The 22,185-nt window shown below is 46.9% G+C and overlaps 1 protein-coding gene across 1 annotated transcript; it reads left to right on the forward strand.

Annotated features, from left to right (window-relative positions):
• The first annotated feature begins 11,871 nt into the window (after positions 1-11,871).
• Positions 11,872-18,539, forward strand: LOC106495067 (keratin, type II cytoskeletal 4-like). The gene is made up of 9 exons (XM_013955462.2): positions 11,872-12,423; positions 13,627-13,841; positions 14,980-15,040; positions 15,385-15,480; positions 16,183-16,347; positions 16,771-16,896; positions 17,354-17,574; positions 17,997-18,025; positions 18,145-18,539. The coding sequence occupies exons 1-9, from the start codon at positions 11,872-11,874 to the stop codon at positions 18,537-18,539; spliced, it is 1,860 nt and encodes a 619-aa protein (XP_013810916.2).
• The last annotated feature ends 3,646 nt before the right edge of the window (positions 18,540-22,185 follow it).

Raw genomic sequence — 22,185 nt, forward strand, 5'->3', positions numbered from 1 at the left:
AGTCCAACGCCTAGACTCCCAGCTGACAAATTAGGGAGCTCCAGTTAATTACCTAAACGTCACCTATTTCCAGCGCAACCTCAAACAAGTCACTTTGGATCACAGCCAGGCAGCATGTGCAGTACAGCTGTCTAGGAACCACTGTGGCTCGAAGCTTTATTCTTCCTTGGAGCTACGAGGAGACATGGCCATCCCCTTGCTAACCATAGCCAGAGATACTAGGCTTGGTTTTCTTTCAGAGGCTGAGCAGAAGCCGCCTTTTGCCAGGTTTTGTTGTTGCTAAAGAAGATGGTTGTTTGGGAAAGAGAAGGTGGAGAAACCCACAGCTTTGGGACCTGGGGTTAGTTCTCACCAGCCGCTGCCGATCGACTCGACTAGTGAGTCTTGCCCTCGCTTGCACTCCCTCTGCGGCCTGGCGAAACAGGAATTCACTTTGCATGACGTTCCCAGCCTCAAAGGGATGAGAGCCCAGCAAACCCTAGATCTTCTGGAACTTTTTCCTTCTGACCATTAACGTTGTGAAGTCAAGGTTTTAGTAATCCCAGATAACAAGGCCAAAGAGGAAGCTGAGCCTGGGATATTGTGGAGAGAAGGGTAATTCGCACCAGGGTTGTGCCTGTTTCTCTTGCTTCAGGGGCGAACTGCAGATGGGAATCTGAAATAGGCTCCTAATGTTACAAAGGGTGAGTCCTTCTCCCATCCAAACCAAGAAAGCAGGAGCCAACTGCTTAATTCAAATGGGAGCATAATGATCTTTTAGTAGACTGAATAATAGAGAGAAGAAAGATGATGCTACCTGTTCCAAAACAAGGGCAGGACCTTTCCTCTTAGTGTTTGAGTCAACACCCAGATGTTCTTAGCTCTAATTTTAGCAAACCAAAGAGGGAAAGAAAGGTTGCTATCTTTTTTCCTATGGCTACAGCTGCGTGGGCTATGTCTTTAGATTTTGTCACAATAGCAAAAGGAAAAGGTTCATCTCAGATGGTTTTCAAACCATTCATTAAACCTTGTATTACAAGCTCTAAAAGTCTGGGAACATTTCCTGAGTTGAAAGGGAGCCATAAATGAAAGTTAAGCTACTGCTATTTTCCTTTCCCACATTTTTTTTTTTAATTTTAAAACAATTTTCCCATTTTGAATCACAGCAAAATGGCAAAATCATACTATAATTTTAAGTGAACTTGTGTCACCTAAAGATTTTTGTTGTTGCAATTATTTAAAAGGACTGTCTTGACCACTTTTTTAATTCTTTTGGCTCTTCTTTCTAACTGCAATTATCTTAAACAAATAGTTGTTTTAAGCTGGGGAACTGGATTTTCTGTCATTTAAAAATACTCAGAGAAAGCCTGATAATTGAGAAATGTTTCTGTTCAGTTATTTTAGTACAAAAAAAAAAAAATCCATTATAGTAATTTATCCTACGAAATGTTTTGGTTTTGGTGTTTTGCCTGACGAATACAACCAGTCTGAGCTAAAACTTAATACAGCCAAGGGAAAGAGGAAGAAGCATGGCCATCTAGACTAAGTGCACGGTCCCATTCTCCTCCGCCACCTATGGGGTAGACTGGCAGCTCGGAGGGTGATGTGGCCCCTCCAAGACCGGTGGCATCGACACACTCACCCTGAACTTAATTTATAGCCTAGAAAAGGTGACTCATCTCCTGCAGCTTTCTGCACCAAATCACCAAGAGAAGAACATGGGACGAGGAGAAGGAGGTGGTAACAGGAACAGAGAGAGATTGCATCTCCAAGGTGCCCCTGTGCCATCCTGTGCAGCGCGTCCCTCCTGTACAAGGCGGAAGAGATGGCACAACCCCAGCAGTCGATTGCAAAAACACACTTTTAAAAGTAAATATTTGAACTGGTAATTAACCTTAGCGAGTGGAATACATTAAACAAGGAAACGTTCTCCAAGCCAAGCTTGTCAATGAAGCACTTTCATCTGCTATTATCTGCATCTATTATTCTCCATATGCGTGATAGCTACTGTAATGGTTTTTCATGTCAAAACTAAATATTAATTACCACTCGCCAAACAAAACCGTGCCAGTTCAAAACCGTTTATCTCATCCAACCATGCCCAAGTTCTTACATCCACATGAGGGATATTGCATTCATGGGGGAGGGCCTATAACCTCTGAGATGTTTAAAGCTAAACTGTGATACTTATGGCCCTATCTTGTGCCACCTCAGCTGCTTCCCACATACTGTCCACCATCAAAGTCATCGTAGACTTGCACAAGGACCAAAGGGAGCTCCTGTTCCAGCAAAGCTGCCGAGGTTCTTGTTGTCGCTACTCATTCCCTGTCCTCTTCCACCTGGAAAGTATCCAAAGGCTGCATAAGACTGGAGCCTACACAGCTCCCAAGCAGCAACAAAGGTGAAAGCAAAGACCTGTTGTCCAGCACTAGATCTTGGAGCTTCCATCTGCAGCTCATTCCAGGTAGCTCTTCCAGTGAAGGAAAAGGCACCTATCCTGCAGGGAAAGGGCAGAGCAGAAAGGGGAAGAGCCCCTCTAGTGGGACACTTTTATTTCCCCTTTCTGACCCCTGGACCAAATGATGTGGCCTAACCGCCTTTCTGATACCTTGCTTTCTATTCTTGAACGAATACACTGTTTACTGTAATTATGGCTACATTATTATTATTACCATTATTATTATTATTATTGTTACTCCTAGTAGACAGTGCTGGTGACCAAGTGGGCTGCCTTGTGGCTGCACACCGATCTGGCCACATGGGGAAATCCGAGGCTGTATTTTCAGCGCTGCATCTGCAGCCTGAGGAAGCGGATAAACCTTTTCCACGGCAGGTGGGAACAAATGATACACAACAAGCCCGCCACAAAGCAGATTGTGGATGAATGCAAGTAAAGAAATTAGCCGGTAATTAGTTTCTCCTATGAACACTCAGCCTCATTCCTCACAGCCAGACGGCTCCACAATCCACGTTGTACGGAAAAGCAAGCTGTTGCTTGTGATGTGGTCGATATTACCAGCAGGAGGGAGGGGGAAAACTTCATCAGAGATCTCTTGTGAAAAGGCATGGATCTGGGTAAGAGCAAGATATTCTGGGCTCATGGCCCAAACACAGCCCGCAGGATGGAGGATTCCCCAGTCCCTTGGGTACAAACAGTATAGGATCATGCTGGATCTTTCACGCCTCTGCTTAATAAAACTTCCTTCCTTTTTAAGTTAAACCTTCACTTCTATTTGGCTGCTTCAACTCAGTAGCATTAGAAGAAAGTGAATTTTGGACCTTTCTGTTTGGCGGCTGAAGCTGGGTCTGGGTAAATTCTGACCTGGCAGCCCCCAAGCATTTTTTGGTTGCCTTTGGTCAGGATTTCAGGGTTTCTATTCTATATCCCAGGAGATATGAACTGGAAATCAGAAAAGACTCACATGCAGGGAGTGAGTTTGTGATGGTCCAGAGGGTGAGGAAAGGAGAAGATGTAGGCATGTACAGGAACCGTTCCTTCATTTATCCCCGCAAAGTATATATGCAGATCAACACTGCACAGCACAATATTTCCTTGCTATCAGCCAGTTATTGTTTTTCTCATTATTATTTTTTCCTCATCTGGAGGCCTGTGAATCCTTAAAAATTAATGTGATCTTTTCAGCTCTGCTCTTCTCAAAACACAGGCAAGCAAAGGCTTAACTTTTTCTTCCCACTTATTTTAAGCTTGCTTGACTGAGATGGCTGGAGGAAACTCCTAACCTCAGACAACGTGATCTGCAAGTCTCTTCAAAAGAAACAAAAGGAACCCAAACCCAAACCAACAATGTGAAACAACTGGCTTGTTCGGTGTGAACTTCTCAGTGTCTGCATGTGGCTTGTCCTGTGTCGGTGGACAGTATATTCCTCACCACGACAGAACTGCAGGCGAGGCGGATTTGTTGAGGCAGGAGCTAGAACTGCTGAGATGCGTGTTTGAAGCAGTAGTAATTCCTCCCATTCTGTCCCCAGGGAAATGCAGTATATGTTTTTCCTGGAAACACCCTCTTCTCCAGTACAATCCAGTTTGCTGTAGACAAAATGGGGTTCCGAGCTGGAATGTCTACTTACCCAAAGCTTTTGCAAATTGAGCTTATGTACTAGTTGCACATGGGAATGAGAAGTCCCACAGATATTCTTCAGGATTCAGGTAGGTCTCTGTGCTACCCACATGCTGCAGTGGGGAATCCTCCATCTACACCCAATGTTAGTTGGATATGGTCCAGTTCTGTAGGCGGATTTATCCTTTTCCTGGATTAAAGCAAGGCTGATATATTCCTCATTGATGAATCACTCCAGGTTGGACTTTAGCTGCAAGATTAGGACTCACATTATACAATTAGCTCTACATTTCCCCAAGAATGATGCAAATAAGGGGGAAATGCTCCTGACTGCAACTTTTTGCAACCTTTAGGCACAAGCTCTGCAACACCTCCATCACCGTAAAAATGGACAACAGATGAGAGACAAGCACAGACAGTTCAGAAACCCCAGCACTGGTTTCAGAGAAGAGCTCAAAAGAGCAGAGCAGAAATCAAGGCTTTGGAAGGGTAAAGCATAACAAATATTTTACATTTTAAGGTGCTTTTTAAGTTCTGGGGTCAAGGTAGGAGGACTCAATGTAACTGAGAAACAGGGCCTGAGCACTCAGCATCCAAGACCTTCGGCTTTGGAGATGATTGGAGATGCCTGCAATGCTCTGCTTCTGCCAGTGATCGTGATTTTGGGTGGGAAGGAGGTGATAAAGCAGGCAATTATGCCAAACCCAGTAGCAATCTCATGAGCAACTCGTTCTCTTTATCATGTATTCTTGGATTAACTTGAAAGCAGTCACACGAAAGGGGCACGACACTTCAGGGGCACTATGCCTCCGGTGTTTGTCAAGCCTTAACTGAAATGAGGACAGTGAAGCCACAGTTGTCACACTCAGTAATTAAAGGGAAAGTCAAGCCGCCCGTCAATCCTTTGACAGGTAGCCTGTCTGCAGACAGGTATTTGCGATGCTGAGCAGCTTGGTGGCTGTCTTTGCAAAAACGCCTAGGAGGAAAACAAAATGCTCTGTGCAGGAAGCTGAGAACGAGCTGGAAGAGCAGGTGTGCAATTATTAGGATGTCTTGAGCACCAGGCTGGCTCTGGCCATTGAGATTTCCACACACAAGCCATTTCTGCATGGAGAACAAGAGAGACAAGTGCTTAACACTCCCTGGTATCATGCACTGCACTCAGCGGGTGGATTACCCCATATTCAATGAGAAAAAGCAACCACATAATAACAAGAACAAAGAGAATAACATGGCAACACACCGATGCGTGGCCATTGCTTCAAGAAACATACTGGAATTTCCAAAATGAATTTTTCCCTGTGTGCTCAATCCCCAAGGAACTCAGGAGGAAACTGGATGCCTAATTCACTTGGGACGGGCTGAGTGCAGAGTTAGTTTAGCTGTTAAATGAAATCCTGCAGTTTGTAGATCCCACTCTTCACAGTTTCTTATGAAAATAGCAGATTTGCCTAATAATGAATTTCCTTTTATCCTCCAATGGAGCATGGCCAGGGAGCCTGTCAGCACAGCTATGTAAAATGTACGATTTGCAGCTGGAAGGCTTTCTCTTTTTCATTTTTCCGTGCCATTTCTAACTTTCAGTTCCAGTTACTGAGCGCTGCGTTTTCTTGCAGCGCTGGTTCCCTAGTCCAGTTCCGTGGATGGTCATCATACAATGGCTGGAATTCAAACTCAGTATGGACGCATCTCTGGCCATGGAAGAAAACATAAACATTTTCCTGCAAAGAGAGATTAAGGCCAAGAATTTTAGGGACCCACCTCAGAAACAGAGTCAAATCTAAGCGTGACTTTGCATTTCTGGAGGCACAGTGATCTTGCCAACTGGACAGTAAAGCTGCAGAAGAGAGGCGCTTTGGGAGAAGGCATTAGCAGTCCAGAGGTACAATCATCACCGTTGGTTGCCCTTATGTCCCTGGATGTGTGGTTTGCTAGCAATTCAGAACATTCATCTCTGGAAATGGAGGTCACAACCCTGTAGGCTTGCTCTGCCGGGGAAATAAGGGCTGCGGTGCCCAATGTTTCAGCTAGCTGCTCTCCAGAGGAGATAGCATTGGAGCTTTACATAACTTTGGAGCAGGTGATTCTGAGCATTAGAGCTGAGATAAATACAAGTTGGTTGCAGATTCCTCTAGGACAAATATTGCATTATATCTCTAGTTAGCACAGCGACAAGAACCATAATATAGAGCTTATGCAGCAAGCCACCACTTCTGGAATGACACATTGTGATTTTTTTTTGCGTGCTGATGGCAAAATGAATCACAAGAGTGACTCTAACCGTTCATTAAGATAATAGGTACATCTTCTAGAAGTAATACCTTCTGTAATCTCCTTAATCTGAGTGTCCATCTCTGGAAAGCTTTATGAATAGCCAGGTGTTCATAAACACAGCATTGTTAATTCTCCTGGTTCATATTTGTCCTTTTATTCTGCTGAGTTTGGTAGCCCTGTGTGGACACCACCTTTGCTCTCCAACCATGGACCTGTGGCCCTGCAAACCGTGACTCGTTGCCTCCAAGTTTTCTTGCACTGGTGACTTTATAAAAGAATCTTTTGCTTGATGATACCAAGTTTTCCCATTGACCACTAATGAAGCCCATGCCTCTAGCTTGAACTTGGTGACTTGTTTCTAGGTAGCTGAATTCAGGTAAGAGAACCCCACGCTAGAAGTGCTGTTACTCTTTTATGTTATCTCAACTGCTAAATCATTTTTACAAGACCAGAAATACGGTTTACTTTCTACTGAACATCTCTCCCACTGTCCCTCTTTGCAGAGTCATGCATTTCAGATCCACGCAGCACACTGAGATCACATTGCTGATAAAAGCTCTGCATTTCTTGCTCTGCTGCCAATAAACTGCATGCAATGTTTGCATGTTGTCTCTACTTCATTTTTTTTAAAGAAGCCTGTTTATAGGTTTGCAAAATTAGCTCTATTACATTAACCGCACACACGGAAGAGCTGCTTTCTATGATCATTATTATATATACTCATGTGCACACACACACAGACATAGATTTCTAGACCTATTGATGGGAACTAGTTGAAATTCAGTGGCTGAATTTCCCTCCTCCCACACTCTCCCCGTTCACTCAGCTGCTGGAGGGCATCTCCAGAGTCCCTGGCTGGCTCAGTGCATGAAGGAACATGCTGTCTGCTTAAAAAGTTTCTATCGTAGGAGAGAAGAGGGAGAGAGACAACTGTCCCATGAAAGAATATAGCATTTCCAACCTCAAAATCTGACCTGATTCCCATGACTGTTTTTTACAAGGACAACCCACCTCTCCCCAGGAAAACACTTTTGGTGCAAAACTCACACCCTTCACTTGGCAGGTGGTTAATCACCCTCTGCAGTGGCAGTTCCCAATTTTACTCCTGGCTGTTGTGCTTTCATCATGCCACTGCCATACCAATTCCACTCCATTACTCAGAGCCCTAATAAACCATCAGGCCCCTGAGTGTTAGCGCAAAGCTGGGCCAGGTGACGCAAAAGGTCTTGCAAATTCCTATGCAAAAGAGGAATGTTACAAAGGAAGAAGGCAAACACCCGTGATGTTTGGTACGAAACCTATTTGTCTCTTGCAAAACAAAATGGTAAATAAGAACCGCGAAGGAGAGTTTCTCTGTTTAGGTCACCCAGTACAAAATGGAGATTTTCAAAATCCAAATAGCCTGCCTTGTGTTGCAGCTGGCACCCCACCGAGTGCAGTTAACATTCCCAGCAAAAGGCATGCAAGCTTTGCCCAAAAGATATGTGCAGCTCTGTGTCCTGCACCCACATTTTCCACCACACAAATAAAGAACTCTCCAGAATATGACAAAGTTCTCCTGAACAAAACACCTGGACTTTTCAGGGCACCAAGATGAGCCAGTGCACCACAGTGGACACAGGCTCTGTCTAGTAGGTAGCTCTCCCTGTCCCCTGGGTGAGACATCCCCTTTGGGAGCTATATTCTGGTCTGCTTTGCTTAACATCTTCATCCTGCCACAATACCCCATCAGTCACCTATAGCTTATTATTGCACAGATCCTCTTCCCAGAAGACAGAGTGCAGAGGGAGTGTAAAGGTCTTGGCAAGGTCTTATTTGGCAGATGTGCTACTGCAAGCACTGACAGTGTGGTGACCACAGATGCTCAGGGAACAGCCAGGAAGGGCCCTCAGGAATTATCTTGTCCATCTTCTTGCCCCAAAGCAGCAGGAACACTATTTAAAGGTCGGGGTAGAGCCAGTCTGATGGTGAAAAGCATAACAGGCTGTGGAGCAATCCTTGCTCGGTCACAGGGAGGAGAGCCAGGAGCCCAGTGGCGATGGAAGAAGCCCAGACTGTTGCCTCTACGCAGGCCCTGTCCCCACAAATCCACTGTTTGCTTTGATGTGGGAGCGGAATCAAGCTGCAGTTAAGAGACCTGGAAAAACGGCCTTTGGAGGGCCGGCTCCGCAAAAGCTCAGGGACGACGTCCCAGGGGCCTCATTAGCCATTTTAACGGAGACGTCGCGGTCCCTTTCACAGGGAGCCACAAAAGCTGCCCGGCCTGCAGGGATGGAGGCCAAACGCCAGCCAACGGCAGTGAGTGCGAGGCCAAGTCCTGCCAACCCCCTTTGCTTGGGAAAGGGTCTTAAAAAAGTGGTTTTCTCAGTGGGAAACACTTTGATGGTTGTGTTGTTACACCCAGAATCACAGCAGGAGACTGGAAAGCCCCTAGGATCTACCTAGCCACACAGGTGACTTAACAAGCCCCAATTTATCAAGGCGCTTAAGCTGAATTAATTTACCCCCAATACATCTGGATACATGTAAATCTCAAAGGCTTAAGTCTCATGGAAGCCACTACAGTTCAAGGCATATTTTGGGCCAAGGACCTCAGGGGTTTCCCCAGTCAATCTGGGTGTAAGCTGCCGCTTTAAAGCTTTGCTGAATCCCGTCAGCCTGAAAGCCGTGGTTTTATCTCTTCCGTGTAAAGAGGAAGGTTATTCCCTTTCTACAGCGCTTCAAACATTATCGGACCTGCAATCAGCAAGGACAAAGCGCAGAGACAAGGGGGAAAAGGTCTCTAACGAGAGAACATTTGCTTCTGATTTGAACTAGCACTCTGTGGGGTGGACAAAATAAAAGCAGTGGCAATCCTGCTCTTACGAAGACCAAATCACATCAGAGCGTTGCCTCCTTTGAAGTTTATGTAACCAGAGCTCAGGGTTTCCACCATGTGACTGCAGACGGGCTTTCTGAAAGCTCAGCAGCTGAAACCACAAGCGCTGCCCTGAACCGTCTCCCTCTGATGTGCAAGGCTGGGTACCTGGAAGCAGCCACTTCTTAGGGCTGAAAGGAGGAGTCGAATGTTGAAGCACAGGTTTGTTGCTCTCAGCTCGCAAGGGAACAGCCCAGCAGCATTTCGTGTGTGGGAAGGCACCTCAGAGCCTGCTGCAGAGCTCTTGGCTGGTGGAGGAATGTGAACGGGTTGTCCCCGGAGCAGCATTTTCCCTCCTTTCTAACGAGACTGGGGCATCATCTAGGTCTACAGTCCTCAAACAGCAGGAGCTGCACTTCAGAGGGCCACCTAGCAGAGATAGGGAGGAAAGCCAGGACCTGAGCACAACCAGATCCAGGTTTCTCATGGCTAGAAAACCCAGCAAGTTGCTGACCTCGAGGATGAAGAGTGGCATCTTTCTTGCCGTGAAAAGGAGCCCGAGTCTGTCCCTGTGCTCCTGCTGGATGGGAGAGCTCAGAACAGTGACTGGCCCCCACCCAGCATCTCAGCATCGGTGGTCACCATCCCAAACACCCCATTTCTTCCCCATTGCAGCTGCACCAACCCGGTGTGCAGGGCTTGGGCGTGCAGAAAACAGTCAGCAGGACCACAGCCACTTGTGCCAGTAGTTTGATGGCCTGGGCTTCTGCCTATTTTGCCACCACCACCACCAACAGTCAGCCTAGGAGCTGCCCATGGTCATGTCAGTGAAAAGAGGTCCCAAAGCTCAAGTTGTACAGACCTACCGAAAGGCTAAATGATGCTTTAGACCACCCATGAGTGCCCCATTTCAAGGCAGCATTCCAGCCTTGCTTTCAGACTATACATCCAATTGTCCTCTATGACACTTGCACCAAAACTTCAGCCAAAAAATGAAATAAATTTTCTGAAATAATTCCCCTTTTCACTTACTAGCAAGAGGTTCAGGTGCTTGGATTACCATGGGCAGAATGACATAAAGGGCTGCAATGCCCCAAAGCTTCTCTGCTTTCTCCAGCTATCTCAATCTCATAAATAAAACCACATCTCACTGCAAGACTTGTGTCCTAATATCCTCAGACCAATGCAGCTACAACAGAACTACTACATAGTTATAATTGCTTATAATATTTTTTATAGTTCATTTCACCCAGTTATGAGATCTATTAAAAAAAGGGAAGATCTCTACCTGGAGAGACTCCACAAATGTTCTAAATCATAGTACTTCCTTTGTATTATTTTTAATTCAAGATAATCTATTTCAAGTTTACAATACAACTGACTAGGAATCCTCCCAGAACCAGTTAATTTTGCCTCAGCAAAGATGCAAAGACTTCTTAAGATAAGCCACGCAATCACTTGTGATTCTGTGATTAGACCCCTTTGTTAAGGCAAAAAAGTACTTTATTCGTTTCCAAGCAAATTCAAAAAATCTTTTTGAGAATTTTAATTAAGAAGGTACGTACCTTCTCATTAACAGATATTACTAGAATAATTCAACATCAAGTAGGTGTGTCACAGGAATAAGAGGAAAAAAGTTCACTCCGGCTAACATTTCTCAACCTGTTTGTAACACTTCGTTTCACTTCTTTGTTGCATCTCCAACTACCGCTTGCGTGAATCCTCCGTGTGTGCCAGTCACATCACACCCAGACACTAAACCCAGTTATCCCCTTCGCTATGCACATAATTCAGCAATAAAACACTTTGCCATCTGCGACCAAGCATGTCCCAGAAATGCCTTATCTTCAATGCCGTGCTCTAAGGGGGACGTCAACCTGCAAGTCAAACCAGTGACTGCATTTCATGTGCACCTCCCCAAATCTGCAAGAGCATCAGCACTGCTCCTGCTCTCGAATTCAGTATTTGCCCCATCACACGCAGAGCAAACCCGATCAATACTGCGATCGCCAACCTGACCCGCTTATCAGCTGGCAAGCCGCTGAACGCGGCTGCACCCAAGTCATCCATGAGTGCCGCGGCCGTACCCCCCAGAGGAAGAATTGAATGCTTACAAGGACGTTTCCGACAATGTCAGCGCCGTGCTTTGACAGATACGCGTTTCTTCTCCCCTATCGTCACTGGGCATTGCTCAAGAGCCGGCTCTGAGCTGGTGAGAGACCCTGGAAGGGGCGGCATCGCCACGACATTTTGCAGGAGGTCCTGAAACATAATTAAACACTGTGGTGAAACCGAACCGTAAACAAGCCATGAATAAAAACCCCTTGAATTATTTCGCTAAACTATAATTACACAATAAGGAAGCAGATTAATTAAGTAAAATATAAGTCCTGAAACCGAAGCTTGCAAGCAAAGCAGTTTATTTTAATTTCCACATTATTTCATATGAGATAGAAGTGTTTGCTGTGGGTTTAAAATGTTGGAAGCCATTCCTTGCTGCCAGGCAGACCAAACCCAGTGGATAAATTAAATTTTTGCATCTCAGGCACCTCCTGAAATGTATATAAGGAGAAGGGCTCTCCCTCAGAGAAGCTAAAGGAGATCTCCTTCTTTCACTCTCCGCTCCTCTCTTGCTCTCCTGCTTTGCCATTACCGCTTCACAACCACTTTGACCAAGCCACCATGAGTCGACAGTGCTACACCTCCAGCTCTCTCCTGGGAAGAAGGGGTTTTTCCTCTGCTTCTGCCGTCTGCGGCCTTGGCAGGGGCAACAGCAGCTCAGCCTCTGTCTGCCAGCCGGTGGGAAGAAGATGTGGAATTGGTGGCTTCAGCAGCCGCAGCGTCTGTGACCTGGGACGAGGGCAAAGGATTTCCTTTGGCGGGAACTGCCGGAGCGGGGTCTACGGAGGCGCCGGCGTGGGACGTTGTGGTGTAGCTTATGGTGGAGGACGCTTTGGTGTGGGCACTGTCATTGGGTTTGGTAACTGCGGAAGCTACGGAGGCCTGGGCAACTACAGAGGCCTTGGGGACGGTGTTGCTATCGGAGGCTACGGCGGTGGCATCGGCATCGGACTTGCTGGAGGTAGATCTGAAGGCATCCGGGGCGTCAGCATCCACCCGGAGCTCCTCAAGCCCCTCTGCGTAGGGGTTGACCCGGAGGAATGCCAAGTGCGGACCCACGAGAAAGAGCAGATAAAGAACCTCAACAACCAGTTTGCCTGCTTCATTGACAAGGTGAGCCTCAAAATCCCTCCACGCATGCTATTTTTCTTCTTTGTCTAGACTGTGACGGATAGGCACCTCTAGAGAGACAAAATCCATAGCTCTTTCTACTGACTCCCATTCTTGCAATGGTTTCTAAGTGCACATAGACCGTGGTTCTCCTGACATATAGACTGTCTGGATTTTAGACTTCAGCCAAGGCAACAGCACAATTATTTTAACTTTTGATGGTCACTAACTCACCAGTCTTTTAAACGGGAGCAGCTTCAGTGATAGGATATATCAGTTCTTATGAGAGAAGGGACTGAGCCACTCAATTGCAAATAGGCAAAACGGAGACTCTTACTAGAAATGTATAACTGTAAATCCAGTTTTAAGCTACTGCACTCTACAAACTCCCAAGGACTTCAGCACTTTTGAATAGTGTGTGTGCTTCATCATATGGTTCTAGAAAGATAGATGGCTAGCTAAAATAAAATGAACGCTTAAATTCTTTGTCCCCCCACTCCATCAATGAAATTATTTGGTGATTCCCTAAAATAATTTATCATTGGTATTTTAGCTAAAACTAAGGGGTTTTGTTGCTATTTAGAGGTGTATTATAGAAAATGACTTTTCAAAACTTTTGCTCTGTCTAATCTTTCTTTTCCTCATTAGTTGTTCTACTGTTGAAAAAACCAAACGTATCTAAGAGGAGCCACTCTACTTCCTCCCATTGAAAAATGACTTATTCATGATATATAAAGGTTCTCAAGTATTAGAGGGCTCTTTAATCTAGAAATGAAAGGCATGATAAGTATCCGTGGTTAGCGTTTAAATCACATACATTCAAATGAGATCCTGGATGCAGCTTTTAGCACTGCAAAAGGCTAATTACTGTAATTGCCTACTGGAGAAGGCAGTGGATCCTCCAGCAGCGAGTCATCATGGAGAAACAGAGCGTTTGGCTGAACCGTGCTTTAGTCAAACAGATTGTGCCTGTCACAGAGAAAACACACTGACGTTGTTCAGCCTGTGATACAAGATCAGACTCAAGTCCTGGGTGACATCAGGTTTAACTGAGAGAAGATGCTGCTTTCACTCAGACTGCTGAGAAACCAGTGCTTTGCGTTTCTGATTTTTTCGTTTTCTTCCTTTTTGGAGCAGAGGAACCCGAAGTGCCTTTGACAGGGACTCGATGGGATTCAATGACCTTTGCATCTCTTGCTTCCCCAGGTCCGACTGCTGGAGCAGCAGAACAAAGTGTTGACCACCAAGTGGGAGCTGCTGCAGCAGTATGTTCTTCCAGCTTCCCGGAGAAACCTGGAGCCGGTTTTCGAAAATTTCATCTGCAACCTGAGGAAGCAGCTGGAGTGTGTGCTGGGGGAGCGAGAGAGGCTGGAAAATGAGGAGCGGTGCCTGAGGGACCTGGTTCAAGAGTACAAGTGCAAGTAAGTAGGACACACGGACAGAAGCTGCAGACTGGGGCGTTTGCTGGCTTGGAGTGGTGTTTTTGAGCATGAAGCCAATGCAGTTGTACAGGAGTCCCCCAGGGTCCAAGAACAGGCAGGCCACACTAGTACTGGGCTAGTTTCTTGTACTGGGGTCCAACTGCTGCCTCTCAGATGCTGCTGATGGACTGGGAGAGCTCTTCAGCTGCAGTATCTCCTTAGGAAGAGGAGTGGGGAAGCACTCTTCCTCTCTCGATTACTCCTGCACTCAGCTGTGGCTTGTCATATCAAATCTCCCACATAACATATGCCTCTGTGACTCCCTCAAATCTTGTGCCCCCAGTGCTACCCATTCCCACAAAACCCTCAGTCTATCTGTCTCCACCCAACATGTTATCCCCATTGCCTCCTTGGGAGTTCATTCTGTCTTCCCAGAGGGAATGTGGGGATTCATTTTTCAATCTAAGAGGCAAATATTCCTGAAAAGCTTCCTGTGTGTTAGGCTAAGCCATAAACCAGGACTTGGTGGTTCCTGATATACAGCAGAGGATATAAGAGTAATCTCTGCTCCAAAGATCTCACAGTCAAGCATCTCAGAGGCGTTTTTCCACTGAGTCACCAGCAAGGAGGTCAGACTCATCTTGTGAAAGTTCTTCGAGGTCCCAATTACCTGGCCATTGCAGGCTGGCTTTCCTTGCCACTGCACCTGGAAGTTTCTAGGGTTGCTCAAGCTCCTGACCTCCCTCAGAGCACTTTGGGTGCAATCTCCCCATACACACTCAGAGCAAAGATGCAGACATTTCAGAAGAAGCTCACACACAGCAGCAGCAGCAGATCAGCCTTCAACAGAAATACACAGTTTTGCATCTGTAGCGGTTTAGCCTTATTTACTGCCATCTCTTCCCAGCTCTGCATCAGTGAGACACTGATATTGCTAGCGTGGACTATTTAAAAGTGCTGAACAAAGCCCAGTAGGGAGGAAAGAAAAAACAGCAACAAAGCAAAATGAAAAAGGAAGTATGTAGCTCATAGGAAGAGGCCCTGGGTTTAATCCTGCTTGCCATGTTGTGTACTGGCTGCTTTGACGCTGGTTGTTTGCCTGGGCTCAGCAATCCGCCCCTCTCCTTTCCTCCAACAGATATGAAGATGAGATCAACAAGCGCACAGCTGCAGAGAACGAGTTTGTGGTGCTCAAGAAGGTAAGTCATGCTGTGGACAAAGCTAACAAGAGACAATTAAAGAGTGGCTGGCACAGACACAAAACTCAGGTGCTGGGCCAGGAAAAGAAACGGAGAGTCACGGCTCAGCGTGATGACGCTGCCTGACTGCTCATCTTCCCAAGAGGTTGGCTTCAAAATAGACAGTACCTGAGGAGTTTGGAGAACCCCCATCAGTCATGGGTTTTAAGTACATACTATGCAAATATAGGTAGTCTTGAAGGCTGGAAGCTGTGAGGTTTCCTCCAAACCTGACAGAGAGAACAGGCTTTGCCACAGTTACTGTTTCTTCACCTCTTTCCACTGAACGCGTGGTGTCTCTCCAGGACGTGGACTGTCTTTACCTGACGAAGGAGGAGCTGGAGGTGAGGGTGGGCCTGCTGCGGCAGCAGCTGGAGTTCCTGAAGTGCATCTACGCTGAGGTAGGTAGCAGCAAATCCTAATGCAAGCTTTTCTAAAATGTTTCTAAAATGTCTAATCCTGTGATCACACTCCCAAATCCTCTATTTCTTCATATGTACTTATGAACAACATTATTGCACACGCTTTAGGAAGGCAAAGGGCATTTTCTTGCATAGAGCTGGCTGCAAAGTGTGGGATCTTTTGCATGAAAAAGCCTCCAAAATTCTCATCAGACCTGTGCCTGGGAACCACTGAAACTTCTCACTTCCACACTTCGAAACCAAAATATTTTCAGTACTTGACTTCTTTGGTTACATGAGTCAAAATATTTTGGTGAAAGTGATACTTTTGGCTACAATGTAACACATCCTTACCAGAGAGGAAATGCTTCACATTTGTTTTCCATCTAGTTTAACCAAATCTGTAGACAATCAGGCCCAAAGCACTCACTCTTGAGGGATTCACAGCCCAGAAAAACGCTGAAGCAGCTGGAATTGCCAAGTAGCAATGAAGTGAGTTGCTACACCAGGATTCCCCACCCTTCATTAGGGAATTGCACACAGCAATCCCATGTTGTGCCATAACAACAGGTCCCAGCTGCCAGCTCTTGCTGGAAACCAGCCACCTACCTGGAGAACCCCAGACTCTAGTTGTGCATTAACAGCAAGATCTTGGCTTGGGCTTGTTGAGGGAAGGGGACTGAAATGTAACGGATCTTGTAGGAGAGAGCTCAGCTGGATTGCCAGCTGTGCGACACCTCTGTCATCGTGCAAATGGACAACAGCCGGGACCTGGACATGGAGGGCATCATCAAAAGTGTTGAGTGCTGCTATGAGGAGATTGCCCAGAAGAGCAAGGCTGAAGTCGAGGCTTTCTATCAAACCAGAGTGAGTAATCACACCACCAGTACAAATGGCAATATAAGCCCCTGGCCCATAAAATCCTCGAGGGCCATTTCTATCTCCCATGATGCAGCTGAAATGCCACTCCAAAGTGTGCACTTGCTGCAGCTTACTAGAGAAAGTCATGCCAAAACCCTGCAAACTGTGTTTGTACTATTTCCATAACGATAGAGCGTGGCAGACCACAGTGCTGCTTCAGAGAGGTCTCTTCTGTGCAGACCCATGAGGAACACTATCCCCTTCCCAAAGGGCAAATGTTCAGGACCTACCTGGAATGGGCCTTGTCCAGGGTGAGGTCATGTCTGGGTATTTCCCTGGGAGCGCAGGCATCGGTATCACTCCAGAGTTACCACCTTTCCTGGAAGGGGCGATATAGCTTTGTAACATCATCTTGTTCCCGGCTGTTAGCTGGAGGAGCTCCACAGCAGCAGAGGCAAGTTCTGCGATGACCTGAGAAACAACCAGAGCGAGATAGCCGAGCTGAACCGGATGATCCAGAAGCTGCAGTGCGAGTCAGATAACGTGAAGAAACAGGTAGGATGAATAGTTTAAAGCTGCACGGGCAGCTCCCCCTGCGAGGCACACAGCTTCTCCAGCAAAGGGCTTATCCACACCAGGTCCCACCTTGCTGAGCCTTGGCTGCAGCAAACCCCCCTCCCAGCTTCAGAGCTTGTCTTTGTAGCTTCTTATTCCAAAGTCATCTAAACACACGGATGCAGATTTATTTCTCACTCACCAAATAAACAGAAGCCAGTTGGTTTGGCTATAACAGAAGTACTGTTCGCTGTACCCCTCCTACAGGGGTACAGCTGACACACTCCCTTTCATCCCAAATATCTGGCCATTTTAAGTGTAGGTTTCCAGTATAAATCTAGGCTCTCTGGCAGTTCCTGGAGGAAACAGCTGAGAAACAAGGGGGGACACGAGCAACCTTGTGGAGATGCCTCTCCGAATCAAGGCCAGACACTTTCTTGCTCATTGCTGTTCCCAGATTGCAGCTCTGCAGACGGCCATCTGCGATGCAGAGCAGCGGGGCGACTGTGCCCTCAAAGATGCCCGGCAGAAGCTGATCGACCTGCAGACCGCCCTGCAGCAGGCCAAGGACAAAATGGCATGCTTGCTGAGAGACTACCAGGAGCTGCTGAATGTCAAGCTGGCTCTGGATATTGAGATAGCCACATATAGGACACTGCTGGAAGGAGAAGAGAGCAGGTATGAGCACCCCCAACTGTGCCTTACGCTGAGGGCTGGCAAAACCTAACAGGAGGAGAGGCAGCAGGAAATGCTGGGGGGGGGATGCAGCTCCCCATGGCACATAGGGAAGCATTGCCTCCGTTCCCCCCCCACCATCTCAGGGCAGTTGGGTTGCAGTGCGCCGGGCATACTGCAGTCACATCTCCTGCTTGCAGGACAGGTAAAGGATGGGATATTAAGACAGCTATGGAGTTTAGGGACCCAACCCCCAGTGGTTCAGCAGGCAATTTGGACCAATATCTCAGAAACCTAGGTGTTCAGTAAAGCTGAAGTACCTGCAGGGTTTCTAAGGAGGCAATGACTGGGCACCAGCTTTGTTTGCAGGTGCATTTGGGAGTATTTCCCTAAATACCTTTTTGTGACATCTCTTTTCCTAACAGGATATGTACCGGCAACCCAGTGAGTGTAGGTAAGTCTACGAAGCATTCCCTTTGTTTCCTTATAAGTCTTAAAAGCTTCTAAGTTTCCTTGTAAGTGCCGAGCTGTGAGCCTGCTCGGGGGGTGACTGAACCTGTTTTTCTCTCGCAGCTGTGGTCAGCGGTGGTGGCACAGTAGGAGAGTGCAGAACCCTATCTGGAATCGGAGGCAAATGCACAGTGAAGACAGGAGGGGTCAGTTCCGGATTAGGAGTGGTTTCCTCCTTCGGTGTTGGCGGCACCGGATTTAGCGCCCGCAGCGTAGACTGCCTGCCCAGAGTGGGGGGCGGATTTGGGGCGAGGAGCGCGGTGAGCTGCGTGGGTCGGGAAGTGATCTCCGGGGCGGATGCGGTGCAGTGCTCCCCCGGCGTGGCCAACCTGGGAAGCGTCGTGTGTGCCGGTGTGGAGCAGTGCAACCCGGGAGGTGTCATCATTCCCGGGGCGGGGGTCTGTGCCACTGGGAACAGGTACAATACAGCCATGCGTGTAGTCAGAACAACCCGGTAGAGTCCGGAGAGGAAAAACACATCTTATTTTAAAATAATCAGCATTTCTGCAATAAAACAGTATTTCCCTACCTTCTAACAGCTATAGGAATCACACAACCATGCAGTGCCCATGCCCACACAATTAGGAGACTAGCAGCTCTGCCAAAAACTATTTGCATGACCCAAACTGCCTTCTCTTGCCCAGCCCTCTTGGGGGAAATTTACTCCCAAGATCTCAAACCAGTGAGATTTTCATTTCAGAGAGCCCATAGCTGTGTTCACACATTATCTCAGCTCTTAAATCAGCCTTCTCTGCTAGATTCCTTTTCGCCAGGGATGTTCTTGTCACATTTTCCCTAGCACAGCTATTGCAAAAGGACGAAAAATTTGGTCATTCCAATTTCAGAAAGAAAAGACGCATCTTAATTCTCCAAGATGAAGCTGCAGCTATTATTTAGCTTCCTTAATGACAGCAGAAAATCCAATTTTTCCTGTTAATGACAGGGTTGGTAAGGGTTATGCAAATTGGTCCAAGTTGTTACACCAAGTTTGGTAGAGCATGTTTTAATTACAAACCGACGAGCACCTTATATTTCTGTAGTTAAATGCATGCGTTGTTTTTCCTGTGTGTGTACTAGTTAGACAGATTTGATGCTTTTAATGTATAAGTGAACAGTTGATTATCTTCCGCTTATTATCCACAACGCCAAACTTTCAGCTGTACCTTCAATAAACTACATGCATAATTCATGCTTTGTCTCTTGGGTTTTATTTCCCTCCATGGTATTACAAAAGCATAGATATTTTCTTAAACGTAAAATCCTAAATGGGTGTGGTTTGTACCCAGCAAGAATCAGAGTTTTGACAAAGTTTTCAGAAACTTTGTCTGCTCTCCTTGCTGATGCGCTTTTGCGTACCTTTACTCCATCCAGAAATGAGTGTGGCCACAAGGAAGTCTGGAAACACAGAGTTAACCAGGAAATGTAACTGATTGTGGGATCCACAGCTCACTCGGGATCTCTCCCAGTGTTTGGGATCTCTGGAGGCAGAACAAAGAAAGCAGTCAGGCTCTTGTTTAAAGAAATCAGTGGGAACCAGCTCAGGTAGTAAAAGAAAAAAATCCCAAACCCCATCCCTGAAACCCTCTAACAAAAGTAGGCGCATTTTAAAACAAAATAAGTATTCCTTTCCAAAACATAACATCGGGCTCTTTCTTCTTTAAACACTTCCATCTGCTTTAAAACACATGAACCTACACTAACATCAGTGTGCACAGGAATTAAACAGAAGTCCCCCATGAACATACCTTGCAGGGAGGGGAAAACCCCGCTCCCACCAGTCGAGGTGATCAACAGTGGTGGTGGTGAGACTCCACGTGCCACGTGGATTAGAGACGGCTGCTGAGACGGGGCCAAGCTACATTCACGTCCTTGGCACTTGCACTTCCTACCACCATGCCCCGCGAAATGCTCCCCAGTGCATGGCTGTGAAGGGCTTGCCCCAGGGAGTCCTGCGTCACAGCTGGAGGCACATCTGGATCCTGGGAAAACCAGCCGCGTCCCACCTAGCAGCCCTGCCGGCTGCTTTCCTCCCACTGCTCGTGTGGGCAAGGCCTGAAAGCCCCGAGTCAGCCTCGCTCTGAATCGTCCTTTGGAGAAACCTGTCTCCCCCCACCGTGTCTGGAAGCAGCCCGGGGTGTGGGTGGGTAATTTAGCCCGTTAATATACACTGAGGATGGGGTATCATAATTTATTCCCTGACTTCCCACTCCACTTCCTAGACTTCCCTGCTGACTCACCGCTTGCCTCCCTGTGTCTTGCTCTGCTGGCTGGAGAATAAGCTAAATAACCCTGTCTGGCTCAGCCTGTCCACGTCGGCGGGATGGTGATGAATCCATTGCTGGTTCCCCTTGGCTGAGCATCTGCCTCCGCTGCTCTCCCATCACAGGCTGCACAGAGCATGGTGGGTTTGGGCTCCCCATGTCTACAGGGCTTTTCTGATGGAAAGCAAGACGGTTTAGTGTGTGCGAGCCTCAGGTACCAGATGGTTAATTATTTTTAATAAGCAACATGCCTTAGCACCACTGTCTGGGCCGGGGGTGTGTGTGAAGTCCCCCATGGATCAGCCCTTGTGGAGAAAGCAAAATTTGGGTTTCCCACCCACCCGGAGAGGATGTCTTTCGCCATGGTTATCTTCAGCTTTTCTGTCCCAATGCATATGATTTCGACTGTCTCATTTGTATGTAAATAACAAGCAGAAACAGCCAGACAAAAAGCTCTCAGTGCCACAACAGCAATTATTTATGTTGATCATCACCTACCTGCAAAACAATAACTGCACACCAAAAACCAGCCGGCTCCCCAGGGTACCAAAGCAGCCAAGCAGCTCTCATGCCTGGCTCTTTCTGGGAAAACACCTTTAATCCTCCCTGCCCTTCTCAACCCCCAACTATTGCAAAACCCATGGTTTTTTTGCTGTCTGCCTGAAGATGATCATGTAGATCAGGCTGTTTTGGAAAGAAAGGCCAGGAGCAAGCTCCAGACTGAGGACTTTTTGGGGTAGTTGGGGCCCAAGCAGGCTCCGAGGGCCAAATCCTGCTGGGCACCACTCTGAACATGCATTTGCATGGTTCCTCGGAGTCTAGCAGAGCTGATCTGATCGGCCAGAGGTGTGTGAAAGAGCCACATCTGCCTCTGGGTGCGAGCCTGCGAACCCCAGCCCGCCCTAGCGGCTCCCTGCACGCAATAAACCAGTCAGGTACAGAAATTGAACGTTTTCACCCCAGCCTTTGCATCGCTTGCATACCTTGCGGTCAGTGGGTTGAAGAAAGAAGAGTGTGGGAGGCTAAAATGACAATTCCCCCTGTCTTGTTGGCAACCACACCCTTAATCCCATTATATTCATTCGGCTCTAATATCTGATCCAAACCCGTCTGTCAGCTTTGGGACAATCTGCCTTTTTTGGGGTCACGAAAGCATGAAGACAATCTCATTTTCCCATCGCGCCCGGGCTTTGCATTTTATGCAAACAATCAAGGCAATATAAGTTCATGAATTTCAGCCTGGGTAGATTTAGCCCAACATTTTCCAAAGAGAAGCAAGCCAATTTGTGCCAGCTGGGGATTTGGCACTGCAGTGGGAAATTCGATTGGCCCGACTCTCCTGGTTTGAGTCTGACTGGCAGCGTTTCTGCAGGGTTAATCATATATTTGGGCTTCTAGATTCAGTAGAACATGAAGCATCTGCTTAATTTTTCTTCCAGAGATGCCAGTGGGACTTTAGCTTGTACTTAATGTTTTTTCAGCACTCAAGCACATGAATGTATTTCAAAGAACATGTAGAGTCCTGTCCTGCAAATATGTAGGCATATATTGAGCTCCAGTCATGTGCACAGTGCAGGCAATGCCACCACGATACCAAAATGCTGATAGGGAACCGAGATCTTAAATACGCAGAATAAAATACTGTAAACATCGCAATTCCACAAAGTCTGAGAGGCCAGGAATGCCACCACACCCTGTTGTCTTTGCTCTTTTTCTCAGGAACTTTAATATTAACAACCGATCGTGCCATCAGTTGGCTGGAGATCAGTGCAACGACCATCTCTGGGTAGGTTGGAGGTGCCCTCTGGAGATGCTAATCTCTCCAGAAAGGCAGCCTAGAAAA

The sequence above is a fragment of the Apteryx mantelli genome, chromosome 33 (genome assembly GCF_036417845.1).
Source record: "Apteryx mantelli isolate bAptMan1 chromosome 33, bAptMan1.hap1, whole genome shotgun sequence".
Lineage (NCBI taxonomy): Eukaryota > Metazoa > Chordata > Aves > Apterygiformes > Apterygidae > Apteryx > Apteryx mantelli.